This window comes from Sturnus vulgaris, chromosome 2, assembly GCF_052056855.1.
Source record: "Sturnus vulgaris isolate bStuVul1 chromosome 2, bStuVul1.hap1, whole genome shotgun sequence".
NCBI classification, from domain to species: domain Eukaryota; kingdom Metazoa; phylum Chordata; class Aves; order Passeriformes; family Sturnidae; genus Sturnus; species Sturnus vulgaris.
In genome coordinates this window covers 112,212,511-112,237,355 of record NC_142244.1, presented here as the reverse complement: position 1 = coordinate 112,237,355, position 24,845 = coordinate 112,212,511, and the positions used below count along the sequence as shown (strand labels likewise).

The window sequence follows — 24,845 nt, the reverse complement described above, 5'->3', positions numbered from 1 at the left end:
CTGAAATGGAAAAATTTTAATTACTATTAAATTGCCAGCAGTTTTTTGCCTATCCACAGTAAATTATTTCTGTAAACACTTTCAGCATTGGGGAGAACGTTTCAGAGATGAATGATTAGTTATGAGTGACATCCAGAGACTTCAAAGTGCAAGGCCTGAACATTTTCTGAGCCACAGCTACTGTGAGCTGACAGTAGCAGCCGTAAAGCAGCCAGGGCAGGGACCCACACCTTTCCAGAGCCCTGGAAAATGCCAAGAGCTGGTGCAGAGAACCAGGTTCAGCCATGGCAGTCAGAGAGATACCAGACAGGAATGATTCACTCATCTTGGCTCTTTAGGCTAGAGAATAAAGCCCAGGACTGAAAATAAAACTAAGGGTGTAACTTCACTGAAGACTGCAAGGGACAGCACAGATACCTGAGGCAATTTCAAATCAGTGAGCTTTCAGGGGAGCAAATTAACCCATGCACAGCTTTGTGCTTTCATATACAACTAGCTTAGCGTGTGAGCACACTCTCAGAAATTTTGTCATAGCTGCTTTAGTTTATGAGATTTAAACTAAGGCATATAATCTTACAACTGGGATGTGCTGGATGCTTAGGGACCAATAGACATCCATTCTGGTTGTAGCAGTCGTGGCAGAAGCTCCTGTGTTCAGTCAAAAATGAGCTGGGTGCCTTCAGCAATTTAAATAATAAGTCTTCATTAATCCATCTCATTTTCTAGAATGGTTTAGGAAATGATCACACGAGGGAGGTTGATGTGATCATTAGTATACCTAGCCTGACAGACAAGAAAGGGTTTAAAGATTCCTTGGAGAGACAAATGTTGCATGCAAATTTGTGCTTGACAGAGCTGCCAGAACCAGCTTCCTAAGCCTGGCACTCTGCAGAGCAGAGGACACAGCAAAGCACTTGGGAAACAGGTGCCACTGCCAGTGACAAAGCTCTTGAGAAGCTGAAGGAGTGAGAGGCTTGTGAAAGTAACCACAACGTGAAGTTTTCTTCCACCCACTCCAAGAATGACAATGGTGCAAATTCTCCTACAGTGAGGGTGGTGAGGCCCTGGCACAGGCTGCACAGAGAGTTGGTGGCTGCCACATCCCTGGAAGTGTTCAAGGCCAGGTTGGATGGAGTTCTGAGCAGCCTGGGATAGTGGAAGGTGTCCCTGACCACGGCAGGGGAGTTGGAATGAGATAATCTTGAAGGTCCCTTCCAACCCAAGCCATTCTGTGACTCTGTGATTCTCTTTGACCTGCATGTGAGTGTCAATAGTTGCCAGCACCACAACTACAAAGGTTCATGCTCTCATTCCCCACAGATAAGTTTTAGCTGAAATCGACTGTCTGCCACAGGGACCTGGGAAATTGTACTTTAAAGAACAATATTCAGCTTCAGAAATATGATTTGCAAGTTAAATACAAACCTAGGAAAGTTTTGGTGGCTGCAGGCACACTCACCCACTTATAAACTGGGCTGTGGTTCAAGGTCCAGAGTCAGATTTTACATAAATCAAGGAGATAAAAAAAACAACAGTAAACACAGAATACAGACTTTGTTTGTCAAACCTGCTCTTAAAAAACAAGTATTTTACAAAATGTAATTAAAACTATTTACATACTGTGCCCAGTATATTATTCTGTCTTTACTGATAATCTTTATCAAGCTCTAACTGAGGGCTGCTCTTAATGTCAGATGGATGCTTAAAGAGACTAGAGTGGTCATTTTTAAGATGTCATGGAAAAATTATAAAGTGAGCAAAGGAAATTCATTTAGGGATTGAAAACACTAAGAAAAGGGTATAGAGATTTGTCCTGATCCTAAACAAATGAATTCATCCAGGAAGTGGTAAGACTTGTCATATGATACAGCAAGTACTTGTTCCCAATGCAAAGGAGAAACGAGCTTGCATGTCCTGGCTGGAAAATCCAGAGTCAGCAGTCCCTTATCCGAGATGTGAACTGAGAGTATTCTCATTTTCCTGGGACAGTGTTGCTAGGCAACAGCTTAGAAAGATGACATCCCAAATTTGAACCCTTATGCCAGGCCTGGCATACCTGATACAGGAATGTCTGACATTTATCAGGGTCCTGTTTAACCATTCTGTTCTGAAATATAAGTTTAGTCATATAACCATAACGTTCATCATCTCCAGCCTCTACAGGCCAGCAGAAAATGTTAAAGAATACACAGGGATGGATGCCAATTCTGATCTGTACCCAGTGCTGTTAATAATGGAGTGCTACCATTGTAACACAACTTGCTACTTGACTATATTTTATTCAACTGAAAACTGAAAACAAGAGTGCCTGCTCTTGAGTGCTTACTAGGAATTCATGTCAAAGTCACAGCAAACAGCAGATACATGGGGAAAAATATGAGGTGGGGGAAGGTGAATGGGAAGCATACTCTGGGATACCAGGAGTGTCACCGTTTTGTAATAAACAACTGTGGGAATGCCTATAATGAAGAGCAAGGGCTGCAAACAGCATTAATGTTGTAGGAAATATCCTGTAGCCAGAGACAAACTTGACACACCAGGTGGACAGATGTAGAGGAATATGTGACACTTTCTCCAAAGGAGAAGTACCAGCACTGCCATTTCACCTGAGAAATTCTGACAGACAACAACCACAGCAGGTTGAGATGAATTTGTTTCAGGACATGGCACAAGACTTGCTGCCATCTGACAGCAAGAGTATTGATACTCTGGGAGATATTTCCAATTCCATGAATCAGTGCACAGTACCTCAGAGACTAATTGAACATGTGCTTGTTCATTAAGTTAGATTAAGTTAGGAACTGAACTTCCTTATTACGTTAATGTTTAATTTCAGGATGCAGAGGGAAGTTGCTGAGAACCTTAAGAGGTTCTGGCTTGAACCAGTTGCTAAATACAAACTGCAGATTGCACTGCTCTTGTTAGGAGCTCACACTCCAAGTCAGACAGATCCCTATCAAACTCTGTGGTGCCTGCTGGTTCCAGAACATGGAAATACTGAGGAGACATTTTTTCCTTTCTGAGAAAGCCAGACAAGGAAAAAAATATCTTTCTCATTACTTTTTAAAAAGCTAGTAATCTTCTCCTTTTCTTTTAGGGCATCCATTACTATATTAACAGAAGAGTTTAAAGCATCCCCTTTTGAAAGATCAAAGGAAAGAAAATCTCTATTTTTTGTATGGGAGACTTGCCTCCCCAGCATATCCAGAGTGATTATGCCTCAGAGATCTCTCTATCTGTTGACTGTCTGTAAAGGAAGCCCAGACAATTATAGCTCAGATGGAGACCATTGAGGCCTTAAGTTAATGAGATGATTTGTATGTAATTCTTTGTTAGAATGCACAGGATGAGAAAACAGAATTGACCACTGCTTGTCAAAATCTTGGTTTACCTGACCAGCTGGGCACTGGCTGCTTCTGTATAACAGAGACAAACCAAGTGCCTTTCCCTGTACATAATTCATTCCTGGTCTTTGTGCCCTTCACATCCTTGAGCTGACATGGTTCAGGACAGGTACAGCTACTCTGGGCCACATCTGCTCTGTTATTATCTTCATACTTTCAACCAAAGGCACCAAAGGAAGGACAACACAACCCCAATCAAGCCTCTTAGTACTGTGAGTCACAGCTTTTCCACTTATGGTAGGATTTACTCACTGATCTGACAATTACTGTAAATAAGTACTTAGCAGTTAGAAGATTTTCAGACAGCAACTTCTTTCTTCTGAAAGGAGAAAACACTTGGCCCTGTCCAGCTCCTGTTTGAAATAATCAAGCTTCCAATCTAAGAGATGTCCTTTATTACATTATATCTGTAATGACTGAACATAGGCACAGCTGAAGTCTGTGGGTGTGGAGCACAGCATGGACACCATGGCAGTGGAAAATCCTCCAGGAGAACTTAAACAGCAAGAGAGTCTGAGGGATCTCAGCGGCGACAGCATGGGAAGGACACCAGTGTGCATTTCTTCTCTGGGCTGGCCTCAGAAAGGCTTCTCTGTCCCAGTGCCTCTTACAGGACAGAGGTCTGGGTGGACTGTCAGCAACATGTCAGCAGCTTCTGGCTGTTTTCCTCACAGAAAAATTCATTATTCCTAAAGTTTTCTCCTTCTTAAGTTACAGTAAAAATACAATCCTCAGAATTTAGTTCTGCTGGATTTTTTTGTATTCCTTCTGCTTAGGACATCACCATCATCAGACAGAGCTTTTAATTAGAAGTCATCATGCATAAGATGAGGTTAGAACAGGCATTTGCAGCTTCTTAGAAAGAGTTCACATATTGCCACGATCCTTGGTTTTCCTCTGCTTCTATGATAGCATATGCTACATTGGTGAAGGAGCAGAGATGTGTTTGATGATGCTGTACACCTGGAGCTGAGAGAAAATTAAGGCAAGCCTTGTCTCCAGATGAGCACCGATGGCCAAAAAATCCTGAAGCTGAGCATATTGAGCTGATGTAAAAACACTGAGCAAAGCATCACTGGGGGGGACCATACTTTACTACAACATAAGTAACAATTCGCTCACCTATGTGTCACTCTCCTGTCCTTACATCAAGATCCTTCTCCCACTTTCTGTTATATTCCCCACTGACGTTCCAATAATGAGAGCAAATAGAGCAGCAATCACAAAAATAGTCTTGCACTTAGCACACAAGTGCCTTTTCCCAAAGAAAAGAAAATTGCCTTTGTGGAAGCATTTTTCCCTTCCAAGTGAAAAGGCCCCAAGCTACTCACAGAAGTCTCTGCTGAGATTTGGACCATGTGCAGTGCACAGGTGATCATCAAGGGAGAAGGGCTTGAATTTCTTCAAAATAAGGGAGAGCCCATAAAGGGAGTGATCAGAGAGATGCTATGAGGGTTTAGAGAGAGCTGTTACAAAGTGTGGCAGTATTTTTCTCTCTCTGCTGTCTCCAAACCTCACTTTCACAGCAGCTTTTCAGCTGCAGCCAGTGTCAGGCTCCCAGCACAATGTGAATGCTGTGGACACTGCCAGGGATGAGGATGCCCATGGCCAGTCCCCTTGGATGGCTGTCAGAGTACTGCTGCCAACAAAAGCCATAGGAAAAAAGGGCATTTTTCTCCCAGTTTTTCCCTCTGACAGACCTGAATAGAATTTCATGGGACGTGGAAAACCTTACACCTTTCCCCTCCAGGAGCTTTTCTCCTGCTAAATCTCAAAGATCTGTTGCAAACCTGCAGGTAAAAAGTTTACAAGAATTTCCTCAACGGTAACTTGGCCAGTTAGAATCAGGAAGTCAAAACCAACTCTTTCCATTGCAGGTGGTTTTGCTCTTGAACTATAAACAACCCTAGAAGTTTGGGTGTGAATTACCATGTAGTGCCAGCATAGTACTCCAGAAAGGGAAAATATAAGAGGGAGAAGGAAGTGGGAAGTAACTAAATGGTCAGGCAGAGGGTGTTCACTCTTCTAGGAAGGTATTCCCCATCTGAAAAAGAGTAGGCTGAGAAAACCAGGAGAAAAAGAAAAAAGCTGGATGACAAAGAGGAAGATGAAATACTTAGTAAATAATTATTTACAGAATTAGTATTCTCTTCTAAAGTTATAAAATGTGGCAAGCTTAGCTTACCCTGAGGCTATAGGATAAGTAGTAAAGCCATAGCTCTGTCTTAGAAGCCTTCAAGTGTAAACCTTGCCAGCTTTTGTATTGCATTACTGCACATTAATGCAATAGTGATCTGGGAAATGCAATAAGAAAAATTTAAACCTCATAAATAGGGTTTGGAAAAGAAATTGGTGGCAGAATGGGGACAAAATAAAGGACAAAGTTTGGAATGAAAAATGAAACACAGAATAAAACTAAGAGGCTGAGAACATAAGAAATGCCCTAATGGGTGACCCAGCCCTCCTTACCCGAGAGGGAAGACTGAGATCAATAACGTGGCCTTCCTGGGTAAGGATATTATTTGAATTCCAGGTGTGCTGACTCTTGGGATTCACCTGAATGTGGAGAAGCTGACTGTATAATTTGTAGTGAAAACTGAATTTACATCTTTGAAAATGAAAACAGAATGGTGGCAGTAGGAGATAGCTTTGAAAGTGTAAGAAAGCCTGGTCACAACCTGCAACCCTTCCACTTCCCCAGCACCTACTGTTGTTGTACCAGGCCTGCTCCCCAGTACACCCCTGCCTATTCCACCCAGGATCTTTTTAATAATGATGTGTCATCCCTGAAATGCTTTAATTACTTTTTGAACCTCCTGATATTACTGGTTTCCAGAGCTTCCTGTGGCAGCAAGTTCTCAAAAAGTTTGCTATCCAGTGTGTGTGTATAATATTTTTTTTAAAGTAGAGTCTGTCTTAAACTACCCTTCCACTTACTTTATGGATTATCCCTTAGTTTCAGTAGTGCAGGGTTTGAACAACAATTCTGTTTTCACCTTCATGCTTTTGTTAACCTCAAGTATACCATACCTCAGGTGTCTTCTCTGCATATTGACAAGTCCCAGCCTTTTGCCCTTTCCTTGCAAGGCAGCTGGCTCATCCCTGGATTGTTTTTGTTGCCATTTTCTCTCTGCTCCTTTGCAAACTCCTTTGCCATCCTCCTGGAGAGGGGAAGGTCTAAAACGTCCCAGCCCTCCAGCTGTGCCTGCACCAGAGTTTTATGTGGAAGCAAAACGACACCACCTGCCTTGTTTTCCTGCCTCTCCTGACACACCCAATACTGCTTTGGCTTTTTTTTTTTTTTTTTGACTGTCACTGCACCCTGCAGCAGTGGTTTCAGAAAACTGCCTGGCTGGTCTGAGGGAACTTTCCAGAGCTGCAACCACCAGTTCCAAGTCCAGCAGGGATGGTGTAGATGAGGATTTCCTTTCAATTAAGTATGCCCTGCCATTTATCTACACCAAAGCTTCTCCAGGCATTTGCTCTGCCTTGTGGGGCCCTTCTGGAGTTTCTATTAGGGTGGCACCTGTCTAGACAAAAGAGCTTAATAATCTTGTACAAAAGACAGGAAAGTGAGAAATGCAAAAAAGAAGGAAAGAAAGACATGAAAGGGAAAAAAAAGGTCAGTATTTTTCATTTGCTTGCGCTAGTACTTAGCATGTTGATATTGTCTTTATAATGTGATTTTTAATTATTTTTCTCTATATAGGTGTATGACTGTAGCATATGGTTATAAATGATGCAAAGATAACTGGAATTTTCAGTTGGTTTTATTACCTGGTTTTAACCCCTCTAAGACATTTTTAATTAAAAAAAAGTTTCAATAAAAGCATCCTGGAGAGATTTCCTCCATAGTTCTTAAAATTTAATCCATACTCATCAATGAGGAAAAGCTGCAGTTGGGGAGAAAAGAAATAAACACCTTCAGTAATGCAATCAAGACACAGCTACATGGTACACAAAGAAGGGGAAAATCAGCAGAATGGCAAGCAATAGCTAAAGAAACTCCATTAAATAAAGGTTTGTGTAATTTTAAAGTATTCTTCTCTCTTTTGATGTTGTCAGCTATTCTTACCTGGGACTGTTTCACCTTTGGAAGTTATTTCGAAAGGTGACTTCTGACAGTATCAGACTGGGTCAGCTTTAGTTTAGTTTAATGCCCATCTTCAGTAGTGTAACCGTAATATCTGTTTAATTATGAGTACAGTCTAATTACAGATGAGGAAAGTGACTTTTCCCTTGACCAAGACCTGTCTGGTCACAGTCCTGGGTCAGTGTGAGCCGAGTGTCAGAGGAAGGGGATGTGGTCACCACATCTCAAGGGCAGTGAAAGCAAATTCCTCTTTCCAAAGAGGCACCTCTCAGCCTGCTGCCCAAGGAAACCAGGTTTTACCACGCTCACACTACACATATCTTTCCCAGGAACTCTTGAACCTGGCAGTGAATTTCAACAGAATTAGTTGGGGGCAAGGTACAGATCCCTGAGATAAGCTCCAACTGCTTTTTGAAGAGATGTGGCTGCAGAAAAGAGACCTGGTGCTGGCTTCAGTGAGGAAAGGTGGCAGAAAGAGTCCCCTTCTAATTGAGCAATGGAGAATTGACAATGTGAAGGAACTTAAAAGCAACTCCAGTGGGGGAAAAAATGCAGTTGGAGATTTATCTTCCCAGACAAACATCCCTCACCTGTTAAGACAAGCATTCGTGGGAAACCTGGCCTTAATTACAGTGTGGCACAACTTGTGTGCAGCACCTGAGCTCTGCAGCTGCAGCCTGCCCTGCCACACGGCAGATTCCAAGCTGATTAAATTATAGACTTAGGCAAGAAGACATCCAGACCTACTCCAGGTCAGCTGATGGCTTTTTAGGGTTCTTTTCACTGATAGTTTTTACAAGGACTGAAAAGGCCTGTGCCTCTTGTGATGAAAACACTGTCTCTTCTCACTTCAACCAAAACACATTTCTACTGCCCAATGCATGAACTATTTTCAGCTCATAGAATTTGCACACCTAAATAAGAAGGCAGTTTGTAAGAAACCTGGTAGGCCTGCAATATTCTCTCTTACAAAGTAATAACAGCTCATACTCATTTTCAGTGTCATTCTCAAACTTTGTATGAAGGGAATTAATACCTGGGTTACAGATCAAAGCATCCAGGACCCTGTTATAATTGGAAACTGAGGAACAGGATTTAGTGCTTCCTACATCTGTGGGATATCAGAGCGCTGTCAAACCACTGAAATTTCTTGTTCTTCATCATCATGTACCTTTTATATCAAACCTTTACATGAAAATATTGTAAAGGCTGTTTGGATATAACTGATAACTATTGAACTATTGTTCAAGAAACAACTTTTGAACAACTTACCTGCTCTGTAGTTCACACTGTACAGACTTTATGTGTAAACCCTAAGAAGGCCCCAGGTGAATAAAACTTGAAAACCCCACAAAATTTTAAGAATCAAGTTTTCTAGTGCCAAAGCCCACACTCAGCTACTCCTTAGCATTTTTTGAATGCAATAGTGGTTAACCTAAACACACACAACCTTAACCAGCCTGTCCAGGACCTGGCAGACAGGCAGCTCAAACACGTGCAGTGCTTTGGGGAAGGCTACCAGGGGCTGTAGGGCATTTCCTCAAGTGAACACTCAGTGTCCTTCTCTTGCTCTTTCCTGATCAAAAAGTCCCTCTCTCAGCTCTGAAATGACAGATGCCCTGATCTGTTTTCAGACCATTACCTTGCCAGTAAATAATTTCAGGTCTCAAGAGAAAAGCTTCTTCTGCTCATATGTCAAACGTTATGGTTGCACACTTTCTGATAAGATGTTAGATGTACGTATTGCAGAATTATTAATTTAATCCCAGAATCTATAAGGATCCATACTGGATACATGGGTGAAAATCAAGAATGTTTGCTTATGAAAGAGAATGACTATTTTTGAACTTGTGGCTGGAATTTCTGATCACAAACATACCTGTAAATGCTTTGCTTGGATTATTATACTACTGTGTCCTGGCTGCTGGCAGACTAATGCTCATATTTTCCTCAGCCCATTCAATCTGAAGCAGGGTTACAGCACAGCTCTCAATTGTTCCAGTAACTGCTGATGCAGTGATATCCTTGCTGCTCTTGCTGGCTCACTATGCAACTTTTTATGATCCAGATCTACACACAAATCCTGCTTCAGACAGGTTCTTCTCATGTAACTCAAACAGGAGGCAGCACCTGTGCTCACTCTCCACCTGTACTGAGCATGAACAACTGGCAGGTTTGATAGACCCACCTTGCTTCTTGTGAGCCTAGTGAGTGCTATAGTGCTCTAACAAGCACATTCTTTGCTGAAGAATGGGAAGAAAAAAAAAAAAGGAAGCTCAATCCATCAGATAAAAAGCAGCCAGTCACTACCCTCCTGCCTGGAAGATAGCAGGACATCTCTGACAGGCCAGATGTCCACTGGATTCCCTGGATGCCAGGGAATGGACCACCTCTTTTCAGCAAAAGCCCCATTTTGTTCAGTGTCTTCCAAGAAGCTTCCTTCCCAGGACCACAACTAAACTCCGACCTGTGGCCCAGGATTTTGTACTTTAGCAGACAGCCAGGTTTATGTGATCCCTCTTCCCAAAACCAACCCAAGTGTCCCCTGAAGTTCTCAAAAGGTTTGCTCTATTACAATATTTTGGCACAAAGGCCCCCGTATATTATGCCTGGCAAACTTTTATTCAGTTTAAGCTGTCACACCTGGGCAACATGGCCTGGTGTGACACCAAACACTTGGCATCCAGAGGAAGGCAACACCTCCAGGTGATGCTACTGGAGCAGCCAAAGCATTTGCCCCAGCTCAGGAAGAGATCCATCACCAGCAATCTTCTTCCTTGTGCACTTTTTTATTGCTTTTTTTTTTTTTTTGTTAACTTCTCACGATGACTTTGCAGACAATTTCAGCTCAAAGCATAAGTGAACACTCACCCATATTCTAAAAATTCTTACTGAGTGACCTGTGTGGGACTCAGCCTTGTGGGCCTGCAAAAGGAAAAAATGGGTGCCCACGTTTAGCGGTGTGAAATTTAGAGAACAGTTTAAATATATCAGCTTTTTGTTTGCAGTCCAAAGAGCAGATGGTGGTTTAAGTATTTTTAAAGGTTTGTATGGGATGGAGCACAGACCCACAGGAATGTCTCTCACCCTGTAAGACAGCACTGTAAAGTGATGTAATTATTAGACATAATTAATTAGATGTATTATTTTCACTCTTTTTCTTGATTTTTTTTTTCCTTTTAAATTTGTCTGGAGACAGAAACGAGGTAAAGTGTTGTCAGCTGTACATTTTAAGCCAACCTTTAAACCGTTTCGTTAGATAATTTTGCTCTCACAGTTTTTTTCTCCGAGGATCAATTCCGTAATTTACCTCTGTTAACGAATTTCATGAAGTTGCATGTGTGCTAAAGTATCTTGACAGTAATAAATACTTAGTGTAAACTACAAGAATTTCTGACTAATTCCTTGAAGAGAGTTTTGCTTTCTTCCCCAAACCAGCCAAATTTTCAAAAACTTGGAAAAGCACACATGAGCGACATGTGAGAAACCATGGAACAATGAATCAGGTAAGCACTCGAGTGTTTTAACATTCACCCGATGTCTCGCACGGTTTTTTTTAACAGCTGTGTGTTACTGGCACAGCTGGAAGAAGGCGCACTCCCAAAAGGTGAATTCACCGCTTTTAGGGAGAAGAGCGGTTTTCCCAATAACGAATACGGTTCAGATGGTGCCGCAGAAAATACTTACATCCTGCTGGGATATACGGAATGAAAAGTAAAGCACTGGACAAAGCCGCACAAAGACCGGTTCGCACAGAGGTTCTTTATTGCCACAGCCCGGCTCGTGCCAACGCGGCGGGACCCCCTGGACCGTGCCCCGGGTGCTGCAGCCGCGGGGGCGATGGGGGCGAGGAGTTGATAGTAGTGATAGTGGTGATAATGGTGATAGTGATGATAATGAGAATAATGATGATAGTGGCGATAGTGGCGATACAGGAGCGATAAAAGCCAGCGGCACCCGCGCCCCGACCCCCTCCCCGCGCCATGACGTCACACACCCCCCTCCCCGCGCCATGACGTCACCGCGCCCCGCGCCTGCGCGAGCCCCCACCCGACCCCTCCCCTCGCACCTCCCCGGACCCCTCGAGCGGGCGGTTTGGGGGCGTGGCCCCTCCGGGGGGGCGTGGCCCCCCGCGCGCGTGCGCGCGCGCCCCCGGCGGCGCCCGCCCCCGTGACGGGTTTGCGTGACGGCGGCGGCGGCACCGGGAGCGCGCGCGCGCCCGCCCGCCCTTCGGTACCGCGAGCGCCTATCGCGAGCGCCTGTCGCGACCGCCGCCTCGCCGCCGCCTCCTCCTCGCTCCCGGCAGCGGAATCGGCGCCCGCGCCTCGACTCCCCCCGCCCTTCCCCCTCCCACTATTATCCTCCCTCCCGGCGCTCCCGCCCGCCCGGGAACGCGCGCACCGCTCCCGCCCGGCGAGGGTGAGACCCGGCGCTGCCGCCCGCCCCGATCCCCTCCATGGCTCCCGCGCCGCCCCGCTGAGCCGGAGCCGCCTGCCGGGAGCCGCGGCTGAGCGCGGGAGGGAGGGGGCGGGAGGGGGGCGGGAGGCGGGGGCGCGGGGGGTGCGACACGCGCGGGGAGCGGCGGCGGCCGCGGCAGGAGGCGGAGGAGGAGCGGCAGGAGCGGGGAGTCCCGGCGCGGCCGCGGCAGCCCCGCGCGGGCGGGCGGCGCTGGGAGCGGCCGGGATTTACCGTGGTGGCGGTGGGCGCTGAGCGGCGGGGGAGCCGGGCGTCCCCGGGGCCGCCGCCTCTCGGGCTGAGCCCCCCCGCCCGGACCATGGCCGACGACGACGTGCTGTTCGAGGACGTGTACGAGCTCTGCGAGGTGATCGGCAAGTGAGTGCGGCGGGGAGCGGGCAGGGCAGGGCAGGGCTGGGCGGGGGGAGCGCTGCCCCGCGCCCCCCGCCCGCACCGGGCACGGGGATGCTCCGCCCGGGACCCACCTGAGTCGCCGCCGCCGCCGCCGGCGGGTCCGTGCGGGGTCCGGGTGCCCCCCGTGGCCGGTGCCCGTTGTCCTCGTCACGCGGGAGGCGGAAGGGGGAGAAGTGACCCCATGTTTCCTCAGCCACCATGATTAACCACCTCGCCATCGCTCAGCCTGGCTGCAGCAAGCGGCAACCACTTCCCACCCCTTTTCTTCTCCTCCCCCCGCTATCCCATTCCTGGCACACCCATCAAGGATTGCCTCTTGGGGAAGGGAAAGGGAAGATAGCTCTCCGTAGATCCACCTATTCATTGGGTGTCTGCATATTTGTGCGCCAGGTGTTGGGTTTTCCTCTTCTTTGCTGCATAATAACCAGCTTGGTAGTGGCGCTCGGGTAGTGCTCGGTTCTCGTCCAGATCCATCACTCTCGTTCGTGTGGAAATGGAGATGTACAAGGCAGGAGGAGTGCTTGGCCTTTTGAGTCTTATTATGCAACTGCTGTTAAACCGATGCTCGAGGCTTGAATGAAACCTGGGAGTTGAGGCAGTGGCTGGCGTTCCCCAGCTGCTGTTTCGGGTTACCGCTGTTGGATGAAAATGACAATTCGAGTCACCAAGAAAATGCACAGACTCCCCCAAATCAGATGGTGATAAAGAATTAAACCTGAACTCCATTCTCTCCTGCCCCCGTATTTCTGTGACTGCTCAGTTTTGAAATCCTTTCTTTATTTCTTCATCGTCTTTCATGTGTTTTCTGTAGTTGTGTCTGTGTTGCAAAAAGGACACGAAAGATACAGTGATACTGAGACTGCCTGATTTTCTGTGTCTGATTCCGAAGCTGATTGCTCTGCGAGCCTTAGTAGTGACACAGTTCAGTGTGCTTGGAGTTTTTCTTCGTGACAATGGATTTTATGAGAATAATTGACCGTGTTTTGATTATAAACAAAGAATGTTTCCTGCATGTATTCTCTTGCCCGCTCTCCACCCCTATGCTTTTCAGTGTATATGGAGTGCTGTCTGCTTTCAAAGCCAGGGCTAAAAATATTCTAGAATTAATCTTTTCTCCGGATTATACTGAAATGCTGGTCTTGGACATAGCAGGTGGCTTTGTTGTCAGCAGAAGTTTCAGCACTCAGTTCTGTCATTTCACAAGACACTACTACCTTGCTCCTAACGCAACTTTTAAAAATATTAAGCTCCAAGGGCCTTGTTTGGCATCATAAATGGTATATGATTGCTTTAACTTGATGCTGGTGAGGTTCTTCTGTAGGCGCAAAACTCTTGTTATTAAAGGTATTTTGAATGCAATTTTGGGCACTCTCCTTTCACAAGTGCTTTTATGCTAACCACTGCACATACTCGGTTTTATTCCTGCCCGATTGCCATTGGAAGGGAGGTGCAGTGCTTATGCATGACCGCACACCCTTTCAGAGGATGGATGATTCACAGGGGGCCAGATGTTTGCACATCTCCACTGACTTTTTGTTCTGTGGCTGGAGAATTTGGAAGGGAGAGCTCAAAACCCGTGGATTAGGTGTTAGCCGCAGAAGTTCCACTCGAGATTTAGGTAGTGTAGAGAGTGTTGTGATGTAACTAGATCTAACAGATAAATATTGAATCACAGTAGCGTGACGATGCCAAGAGCACTGTAGCAAAAACAGGGTGTATCACTGAAAATAGCAGCAGTGGTGGTGTGAAGGGCTGATAGCTGGTTGTGATTACTCAGGCTTTTCCGCACAGATGTCAAGTCAGTCCTCTAAAAACCCAAACATTTAAAATAAATACACAACTTTCATGTACAATTTATGAGTGGTATTCGTGTTTCTTTGCAATGCTACGCAGGTAAATTCCAGGGGACCAGAGGTGCAGCATTTTTATTTGGGTTACAGATTCTGAATATCACCTTGCCCATCCATAAGAAACTTGAAGAAAGCTGCTGTAAATCTGCTTTGAATTGCTGCATATGCATCTGACCAAACATCTTTCAGTGAAACATATATTCAACGTCTGCATGTTCCTGGGATTTGTTATTGATTGATGCATTGATTTAGTTTTTGGCAAATAGCACATCTGGCTCTGATTAGCATTTCGGACACTTGAAATACTAAAATGTGTGATTTATCTTTACTAAATAGGTCGTTACCACTGTCAGTTAGGGTAGTAAAAGGTATTTTCATAAAGGGTGTGGGAAAGAGGTCTTTGCCTGTAAAATGTCTGAGTGTTTAGTCAAACTTCACATACAATTTACTAGAGAAATCAGGAGATACTTTCTTGCCTGACAATAGACAATCCTATTTGTTGAGGCATATTGTGATCTTTGGAATAAGCTTTAAACACTTCTAAATACAATAAACTGATAAGACTGAGTTTGAGTAAATGCAACAATAATAGCTTTTAGTGAGGAACAATTACAGGGCAATAGTATATGAATGAATTGATGGGAATGACAATGATAAACTGTTTATTGTGTGACATTTAGTGTATTTAAGTTCCGTAAGCATGCATTTTTCATTTTTAAAGGATGTGGGTGGAAAGAAGGGCCAGGAGGGATAGAGAGAAATTCTAGTTGATGTTTTCATTAGAAAAAAATGTTAGGGGAAATCTTACTTTGCATATATTTCCAGTATACCTTTCCATTGCTGAAAGCTATATGAAAACACAAATTGGAGTAACAATCCCGACTTCTCATTGAACTTTTTAAATTGGCATTTATGACACTAACATGTATTTATATATTAGTCATGTATTTTTACTTAATCAGACGTGTTATGTTTGATGTTATTGTCTCTCAGTTTGGCTGGGACAAACGTTCTTCGCCAAGAAATAAATTGGGGATTTCTTTATTAGCCTTCAAAAATGTGTTAACATATCTCAGGATACGTGATAGTGATGAAGAATAGAGGTGTGCCATTTTTTTTTTCAAACTTACTTCCAGGTGGCTTTGAAGAGATTCCCCCTGTGTGTTGGTTGAAAAGTACACAGTCTAAAATCTTTAAGGCTATTACTATATTACAAGGATCAGACCATGTGTTCGATTGACAGCTTACAGATAATAGTGCGAAGTGTACTTGTTTATTTTTTATTAGAATTTTCATTCGAAATGCTTTGAGTAGTTTATAAAACACAGTAGGTGTAAAATTCAAACATCTTGGCTACTCATCTGAGGTGCAGACTATTCTGAGTTTATCATAGGAGCTCCACATACACATAGCAGGAGTTTTCTTTATGCCAAAGGGAGAATGCCTGTCTTTAGTAGGGGTTGAATCCAGAAGAGTGAGGCAAGGTTTTTATGATAGAGACTTGTTCTGCAAGGACTTTATTTTAAATGATCTGGTTTTACGTTCCTGTACCTCTTAAGATCCATATCAGTTTATGTTAGCATTAGAGGAGAACCATAAAGATTGTCTGACCTTTCTAACAGTAGGACTGGAAGTTGCTTAAAATTTCTCCAAATACGTAAGTTGTAAATACAATGAGATAAAGATGATAGACATTTATTTGTGTTTAAAAGGGCTTTGGTCACAATTGAAGTCATTAATCGTGGGGCGCATTAGGAAGAGCATGGCCGGGAGGTGGAGGCAGGGGATCCTGCCCCTCTGCTCAGCCCTGTGAGGATCACCTGGAGTGCTGTGTCCAGTCCTGGGCTCCTCAGGACAGGAGAGACACGGAGCTGCTGGAGCGGGTCCAGTGGAGGGTGACAAAGATGATGGAGGGACTGGAGCATCTCAGTGAGGAAAGGCTGAGGGAGCTGGGGCTGTTCAGCCTGGAGAAGAGAGGGCTGAGAGGGGCCCCCATCCCTGTCTGTCAGTGTCTGCAGGGAGGGGCCAGAGCATGGACCAGGCTCTGCTCCCTGCTCCCAGCAATGGGACAGCAGGAACAGGCAGGAACTGATGGCCAGGAAGGTCCACCTGAACGTGAGGAAGAATTTCTTTCCTGTGCAGAGACCAAGCCCTGGGACTGATTGTCCAGAGAGGGTGTGGAGTCTCCCTCACTGGAGATATCCCAGACCCATCTGTACACAATCCTGTGCCATGTGTGCTCTGGGATGACCCTGCTTAACCAGGGAGGTTGGACCAGATGACCCACAGTAGTCCCTTCCAGCCTGCCCCTTTCTGTGACACTAATAGTCACTTTAACTGTAGATTTTTGTAATTTTATTCTTCCTTTGTGGGCCATATGTGCCATCATTGTGTGTGTAGTAGTGCAGTTGTTGGCATTTCCAGTACCAAAGTATAACGTGATACTTGGTGCTGATGCTGTGAGAGTTTTCGGGATATTCTCTGCAAAGTTGGTTAAGGCTAATCCTTTTCTGCGCTGCACACGTGAGGATTTTAGTTTGTTTTCATCCCTCTTTTCTCTGTGATGGGATGAATCTCTGTGCTTGGGCCCTTCCATCTAGTAAAGAGTAGTTAAAGGGCAAGAGCCACAGGCATTGCTCCCTTCTCCTTCTGGACTGCCAACACTGCTGGAACAACACAGAAATGAGCTCAGGATGCAAACTCATGGGACAGGGTTTGTTTGGTTTGTTTTGTTGTTTGTTTTTCATTAAAATTTGAAAGCTTCTAGCCCAGTGAAGCCAGTCAAGGGGTGGTGGTTGCCATTCCATTCTAAGCTCTTACCTGGAGTTGGAGGTGCTTTAGATTTATGCCTCAGTCTGGGAATGTTCAGGAAAAGGATGACAGAGCTCGTGGATTCCTTGTCCAAGAAGGACTTAAAACTTTTAATAATTGTAATTATTGTGGTAACAAAACTATGTAGAGGTATTTTGATGGTTTCAGTGGTATTGTTTTTATTATTACCTCCATTTTCACTCAGGAATTAGAATGCTGTTGACTCTCCAACATACTTTTACTCTAGTACACTGTTGAGATTTTGCATTTCCTTTAAAACCAATGCGAATAACTGATGGGTGTAACTAATGACAAATCAAATGAAAATGTCAAACAACTGTATATGTACTCACTGTAAAGGGGGGAGGGGGAAGGGAACTTCTTTGGGGTATGGCAACTGATTTATCTGGTTTAGCTTTTGAGTTTTTTAGTGCTGTTTGAAACTCTCTGCCGCTAAAACATTCTTGGCTGTTGTCTCTGTTACAGTATGTAGGAGTAACAGATGATAATAAATATTTGATTTAAGCATGAGGTCATAATGTGCATTGCTTCAAGAAAATAGCGGTTGAATAGTGTAGTCTTTGACTGCTGGAGTTTGTCCTTAGCTGAGTTACTCTGCTATGGATTTTGGCTGTAGCAGTGACCTGTTTATACTTAAGAGGCTCTGCCTACTTAAGAGAAGCAGCTGAACACAGAATAGAATGAATAAATCTGGTTGCAGAGTACGTTTTGATCGCTACTCTCTATTTGTACAGCTTTTTCTAGTGTTGCCTTGATAACCAGCAGCACTCTTTGTGTACATCCTTCTTGAGGAAGAATTCCTTCATGCAGAGGGTTGCTAAGCATGGGAATGAGCTGCCTAGAGGGGTAGAGGAGTCACCATCCCTGGAGCTGTTCATGAGATCACTGGATGTGGCACTCAGTGCCATCCATGGTTGAGTTGACAGGGTCAGAGGTTGGAGTCGATGATCTCGGGGCTCTTTTTCCAACATAAACCATTCCCTGATTCTTGTGATGTGAGCAAGACAGCTGTAGTAACTGGGAAGTTGAGGCTTGCTTAAGAGGGGAGTCTGGAGGAACTTGATCTGGGAAAATACAAGCTGAGAAAGATTGTGCAAGGGCTTTGCAAGTATGTTTGTGTGTTTAAACACCCGAGAGAAGGAAGCCTCAGAAATGAGCAAATCTGAGCAGTCTAGTCCTGTGTAATTTCAGCCTGAAAGTTTTAAGATTTTAGACCAATTCACTACTGAGATCCCGGGTCAGATTTCTGTGAGAATTTGTGGGATGAAAAAAGTGACCTTGACTTGAAGATTTGCTAAGTTAGAAGTTTGATCTTTGTATTAAAATAGTGTGAAGCTTTGTTGCCTTCAGAAAAACAGGGGGCAGGCTTCAAGACCCAAGTGATTCCTGATTCAATCTTTTGAATTTCAGTTCAAACCTAATACTTAAGATAAAATGCTTTAGGATAGAGAAATACTAGGGAAAGAAGAGAGACACATGTCAACAGCCACTCACCTACTTAGCCCTCTGTCTGATACACGGTGCTTTTTTATACTCTTTTATACAGATGTCACTACTTTGAAGGGTAATTAAGCATTATTAACCTCAATATGATGTTTCTAAAGATCACTTCTCAGAAACTTGTAGTCATATTAAATGTGTCATCTAAAGAACGATGACTCCAGAAATGAGTGGTTGTTATAAGTAGGTATTTCGTGCTGAATCGTGGAGTTGATAAAAATAACTCTCATGAATGGAGTACTTTTTTTTTTTTTTTTTAATATGCAACATGACTATCAGCACGGCCAGAACTATCATCCCTACCTGTTAAAAAAATGAGACTTAACCTCCTAAGATAGTGTAGTAATCAGCTATTCCCACCAAAGGGACCCCAAGAAACTTCTATTTCTCTTTGCCTACATTAGAGAAGTGTGTAAGAGGATACCTTGGTAAGGCATCTAAAGCATGGGAAGAGAGTGCCTTGAGTTCAGCATAGCTGTAAAGTGAACTGTGTTTCTTTAGTACCTTCTCTTCATAAACTTCTGCTGCATTCAGCATGGGTTCCAGTGTTCCTTGGGAGGAGTCTGGTGGTGCAAGGAATGCTGCCCTTGTTGGAAACAGCAGTGCACAGCAGAACTGTGGCATTTCAGTTACCATTTTGTTACTGGGTATTTAAGCTCCCTTTTACCAGGATGTTTTCTGGAGGTGAAAACAGTGAAGTAAGTTTTGGAGCTTGACCGTAAAAGACCTTTACGTTGTAATAAGGCTTTGTTTTTTTTGCTTCAGTTTGTATGAGAAGCAAAGTCTTTTCAGAGATTTTTACAGGCTAAAAAAACCAAACACTTTTACAGGATAAATTTAGGACTAAAAGGACTGAGGATTATTCCCTAATGTATTCTCACAGGACAGAATTAAATGTCCCTTGGTTGACAAGTGCGTTGCTCTTTTACTTTCATCCCTTTTTTTCTAGAACAGGATAAGAAGGGGTAGCCAGAAAGTTAGTCCATACCTTCTGTCTTTCGTTGCAGTGTTCAAGGTGCAGTGGGGCTGTGCTTTCCTTTCAGGTTTAGGATTTGTCAGAATTCTTGGGTTGTGAATATTTTGTCGATTTCTGTATTGACTTAACTATTTTCAAAAGTCAGTAGTTAGAACGTGTCTTCAGCACCTGAACACATTTATAGTTGGTGCGTGGTTCTTACAAGCTTATAAAGTTCATTGTCTGTTTAAGAAATTCTGAATATTTGCCTTCCACCAGGGATTCTAAGTAGCATTTGGTTGAATAGATTTTTACTTGCCTTCTTCACCTGTTTCTTTGGCTACCCAGTGGGAGGTCAGTGCTTGCAGCTACTCTGATTTCATTTTTAACTAGTATGTAACGTTGAGTAAATTTCCTGGGATATGTGAACTAAGAAAGCTGTACGAAATTTTCCTCTGAACAAATTTTTCAGAAGTAAAGGCTGGGGCAGAAGTAAATGCTGTACAGGCATTTACAGTGGTTCAAAATGTATTCTGTTCAGTTGTTTGGAAGCACTTTAAGGTAAGTTGCAAAACTAGTTTTATCTTATCAAAGTGTCAGTTGTACTGCAACTGAGATTAAGAAACCCTTAGAATTTCAAAGTGTGCCTTTCCTATGGAGCACGTTATTCTTGGGTAACTTGTGACTTCGTAAACATGCAGTTACCAGAGATTGGAAGATAGTCGACTTCTGTAAATTTTTGATCCAAAAATCACTAGGAGTAAGGAAGGAAGTCTTAACTGTAGAGAGGTTGAGGCTTCTCAGGTACAGTGGTCTTTAAGATATTCAGAACTTCATTAAATCTTTTTCTAGGTATCTTGTTTTGTGGGTCTGTGAAGTAGACATAACACCACTAAAAGCAAAAAAAAAAAGGAAAAATAACTAAAGAACTTCTAAAAGAAAATTCAGCTTGTCCTGACCATCTCAGAACTTAGGCGTGTTCCTCTATCTTCTTTTGTCTCCCACTTGAATTTTGGGGAGAGGGTCTGTGAGTGAAACCTTTGGCTGTGTCCTTGATGTTCCAGCTTAGAGAAACCAGCCAAAGGAGCGTGTTATTGCTTTACTTCCACATTGTTCCAGGCAAATCCTGATAATCCAAATGGAGTTGTCAGCTGGCCACTTTCTCCTGGTTTATTTGGCTTCAGATGTTGTTCCTGATACTGAACAGAGGGGAACAGTTCTGAACTCATTTACACTCAATTAAGAGGGGATCAATGCACCTGTAAATGGAAGGGATAGTGAAGAAGCAAGTGAGGTAATCTTATCTCCCTCCTTCAAAGCGCTCCTCCATCCCCCTCCTTCTGGTTAGAAGATGATAGAGGAGGTGGGGGTGAGGGTAGCCTGTGAAGATGACAAACAATTTAGGCAATTATATACTAAGGGATAGGATCTTTTCTACATTAGTAGTGATCTGAACTAGTAATTTTTCCTAGAAAAGAGCTTTGTGGAGCTCTTTATGTTTGCTAGGGTTGAACTTGAATGCAGCAGCAGCAGATAGGTTGAGTTTGGCTGGGTTTAGAGGAGACCTGCCTGCTCAGCACTGGTCTGGCTGCATGCACAGCAGGAACCAGGGTGGGAATTGAGGTGAAATCCTGCACCTTTGTGATCCTACAGCCTCTGAAAGTATATCATGATTGGTGAAGGAGAGCTGTGACAAGTTGTAGCTGTGCTGGAGGTTGTGTAAACATGGCAGTAGCAGCCTTTCTCCTCTTTGTGCCCTGTGTGAGGAGTGTGTGAGAGCATCTTGGCGACAGGACCTGAATTAAGTTTGCTGCTGTGGAAGACGGAGGTGTTGCTCTCTTTATGTACTTCCATGCCCCGAGTGATCCACCCTTCTCCTGTGCCAAATTCTGTATTCATCTGCTCTGTATGAGCCAGGTGCACTACAAAAATACTTGCTGGGTGGTTATTCTGCTGTTTTCACTGGCTTGACCAGACCTACAGTGCAGTCAGGGCTTGCTCAGGGTAGAAGACTTAGGGATGGAGAGAGATAAAGTGTGCAGGCACGTTTCCCCTCTTCTTACCTTTGACTACAGTAAATTACTAGGACCGTATCCTAAAATGCTTTGTTGTTTTTTTTTAAAGCATGTTTGACTTTTTTTGTTTAATCAGGAAGTTAGCTTCCAAACCCTTTTCTGCAGTAATCAAGACAATGGTAAGGAAAGGGCAAGAAAAAAGGGAACCAGATTACTTTTTTTGAGGGGAAAGGAAACATTCCAAATTAACATGCAGTTATTGACACACAAACACACATAAAAAAGTCAGTTGTTTTTATGGTCTTAATTTGTTTTTTCCTTCTTCCTATACACATAGACATTTAATTGGTGACACAGCCAGTTAAAATTAGGAAAGCAACTAAGTCTGGGATTTTTACTTGTTGAATATTTGAATTCATTCTTTGAACCATATTAGCTTCTGACATGGTTAGATGTCCTTCAAATGTGCATGTACCTTGTTGGGTCATTCAGGACTTAAAATGTTCACAGTTGAGTGTACTCTGAACAGCAGGCATGCTTGATGTTTGTGAGTAATTCTGATCTTTACAGAAACCAAATCTGTTACTTCTGGTTCTGGTGGGATTGTGTGCAGAAGCTCTGATAACATATTTAGGAGCATTGAAGAAATTCAAAACCGAAATTTTCCCGAGCCACCTATTTTCAGATTTTATTTTGCTCTAGACTTAAATGTGAAATGTATTGTCTTGATCAAGAACTTGTTTCAGTTAAAGTATCTGCCTGTCTGTTTTGTTGGGGTTTGTTTGGGTTTTTGTTTAGAGTCTTTTTAGGAAAAGTGCTGTGTTAGTGCATCTAGATCGAGTTTAGATTGAAAAGTACCAACTTCATTTACAGAAAATGCTGTTTCCCTTTCTACAGCCCCCAGACTAGACACAACCTCTTTCTTAGTGTGTTTGTGCAAGTATCTTAATTTCAGACCTTCAGCACTACAGACATGAAAGGAACAAAAGGGGCTTTCAAAACTGAAGGTCAGACAGAACTGTTTTGCTCAGTTAGAGCTATTACATTAAGATTATTTTTCTTACTTTTTCCTTTCTGGAAAAAGTGGTTATCTGTTGGCCGAGTTTCTCGGATGTTCAGCCCTTAAGGTTCAATTATATTTAAAAGCATAAAGTAAACAGGGTGCTTAAAATATCAGAAGTTCTTTCCCTAATCTTAGATCTCAAGTGTGTCAATTTTTTTTATCAGCTGCAGGCACTTGTAATTGTAAAGTATTCAAAACTTCATAGCTGCCATTGAGATACACTTGGAGGATACTTTCTCAGCTCTTGCAGATGAACCTTGTTACTTGGATTCTTAGTTGGAAGTTTTCAGAAGTTTGAGTTGTCCATTTGCTGTGTTGATAAGGGATGTTTTTAAATAGATTGCTGACTGTAGAGTTGTTTTGTGTTGTGTGTTTGAAATACTTAAAATTTGCTCAGAACAGAGACTGGGAATTGGATTTTTTTTGCTTTGTGAAGATGATCATCATGGATGCTTCATTTCCCTTCTTAGCGGATCTGCTGACTTTTAAGTGATTCCATGAAACATCAGCTGGATGTGTTAAGAATACCTTTGCTTCCCATATTTTCTAGCCTGGTGTGAGTGCTTTCACAGGCACTGTGTGTTAGGGGAAGGATTTTAATCTGAGTGTCCTGATTTCGGGAGGATTGCTCCAAGCACTGATGAGTGACAGCTGCCACGGCACTGGCATGGCGTGACAAGTTCTAAGAACATGTCCCAGGTAGTAGCGAGGCAAAATCCACAGCAAAACTGTTGGTTTGGGTGTTCTCCATGCTGGTGAGTTACAGTGTCTCTTGAGATGGTGCTTTTCAATCTCCAAGATCCTTTAGGTGTTGTGTTAAACAGCAAACTCAAGTATAATATGAAATTATTCTCAGGGATGCAGTTAAGCAGAATGATGATGTCACTCTGTGAAACTTCTGTGATTCTTTCTCTGAATGTTTGTTTTATTTCCAAATGGGACTTAGTTTCTCATATTGCTAATGTATTTTTAAAAAATTTAAAGTGTTCCAGAAAACTAATGTGGGAAATTCTCTTCTCAAAACCCAGGCTATATCCAGCTTCCCAGTATTTGTTACAATTATAAAGACAAGGGAAAGTGTAAGAATAATACCTTACTGAAATGTGGTTTCAGATATATGGCTGGAACATTCAGAAATCCGTGGTGACTTGCAAGACTACTGATGCACGTTAGAATTTAAATGTGTATTTTGCTGAAAGCTGCTTTAAAATTCTTTTTCTCATGTGTGCTAAAAATTGATCAGTGAAGTTTTTGCATTTAAAAATAGAGCCTTACAGTGGTTTGTAGCTGTTCTTGCTGATAGGTTTCATTTTCTTTTTGTCACTGTTTGAAGAAGGAAAAAAAAAAGAAAAACCAACTTGAAATGTTTACTGTTTGGACAAAGCTGTAAGAATTACTCAGTACTTTCCTTTTAATTTAATTTTTCCTCTTGCACTCAGATGCTAGCTTGAGACTTTGCTGCCATCTCTAGTTTCTTGATGAAATTTATCTTGAGCTGCTGTTTGGTCCTGCATTTTCATCTGGATTCATAAAAAGACAAATTTTGGCTGAATTTCACAACTGCTGTTAGAAAAATTTGTAAAGCTTGTATAGTGAAGAAAATAGCTGTCTCCTGTGGGCTTTTTTTCTCTGATAATATATTAGGGAGTTTTTCTAACAAGAAATATTTTGTATTCTTAATATCTTGTATTTGTCTTTGTTTCATCTTCAGATGCAGCTGTAGTTAATAAGCAAACTTCTTGCATTCTTTACTCTCATTTTAGGTGTTAAAATTTGTAAGTCACACTCCTGTTACTTTATTTACTGTGATTGGGACAGTATATTCTGTTGGTTGGTTATTGAATATAGAACAGTTTTGGGTTTTGCTGGTTTCTTTAGTACCAGCATTTTAGGTCCAGTTTGAGTATCAATACACCTGAACGGTTTTTAAATGTTACTTTGCCAGTTTTCATTTTTTTAGCATTTTTTTGGTAATGTGATACTCCTCGGTAGCTCTGCCAAAGCTTCATTCTGGATTTCCCCCCCCCCTGCTCTGACTCGCATTTCTTTTCCTATCAACTAATAACTTTTCCTAACAACTTCCTAACGCATTGTTTCACACGGTGTACTCTGGCTTAGGCTGAGCTCTCCTTTAGTTTTCTTCACTCACTGGGCTCCCAGCAGACTGTAGGATGGCTGTCAGTCAGAACTTTGCTCCCATGGAAACTGGCTTGCTGCAAAATGCAACTGTAGTTCCAGTTTCTGAAATCTGAGCTAAGAAAAGG

General features: G+C 43.0%; 1 protein-coding gene and 1 long non-coding RNA gene across 8 annotated transcripts in view; one reads left to right on the top strand and one right to left on the bottom strand.

The window, feature by feature from the left end:
* LOC148224971 (uncharacterized) overlaps positions 1–12,232 on the bottom strand; it is a 104,691-nt gene extending 92,459 nt beyond the window's left edge. Inside the window, exon 1 of the long non-coding RNA XR_015801839.1 lies at positions 12,187–12,232. This is a non-coding gene — a long non-coding RNA (uncharacterized LOC148224971). The remainder of the gene's footprint in view (positions 1–12,186) is intronic.
* CASK (calcium/calmodulin dependent serine protein kinase) overlaps positions 12,199–24,845 on the top strand; it is a 186,843-nt gene continuing 174,196 nt past the window's right edge. For 3 of the 7 annotated variants that reach the window (XM_014876769.2, XM_014876767.2, XM_088160390.1), the window contains exon 1: positions 12,199–12,330. In XM_014876769.2, coding sequence (XP_014732255.1) covers positions 12,272–12,330 — 59 coding nt within the window. In that variant the 5' untranslated portion in view covers positions 12,199–12,271. The remainder of the gene's footprint in view (positions 12,331–24,845) is intronic. The other 4 variants (XM_088160393.1, XM_088160391.1, XM_088160388.1 and 1 more) reach the window with 2 other exon arrangements.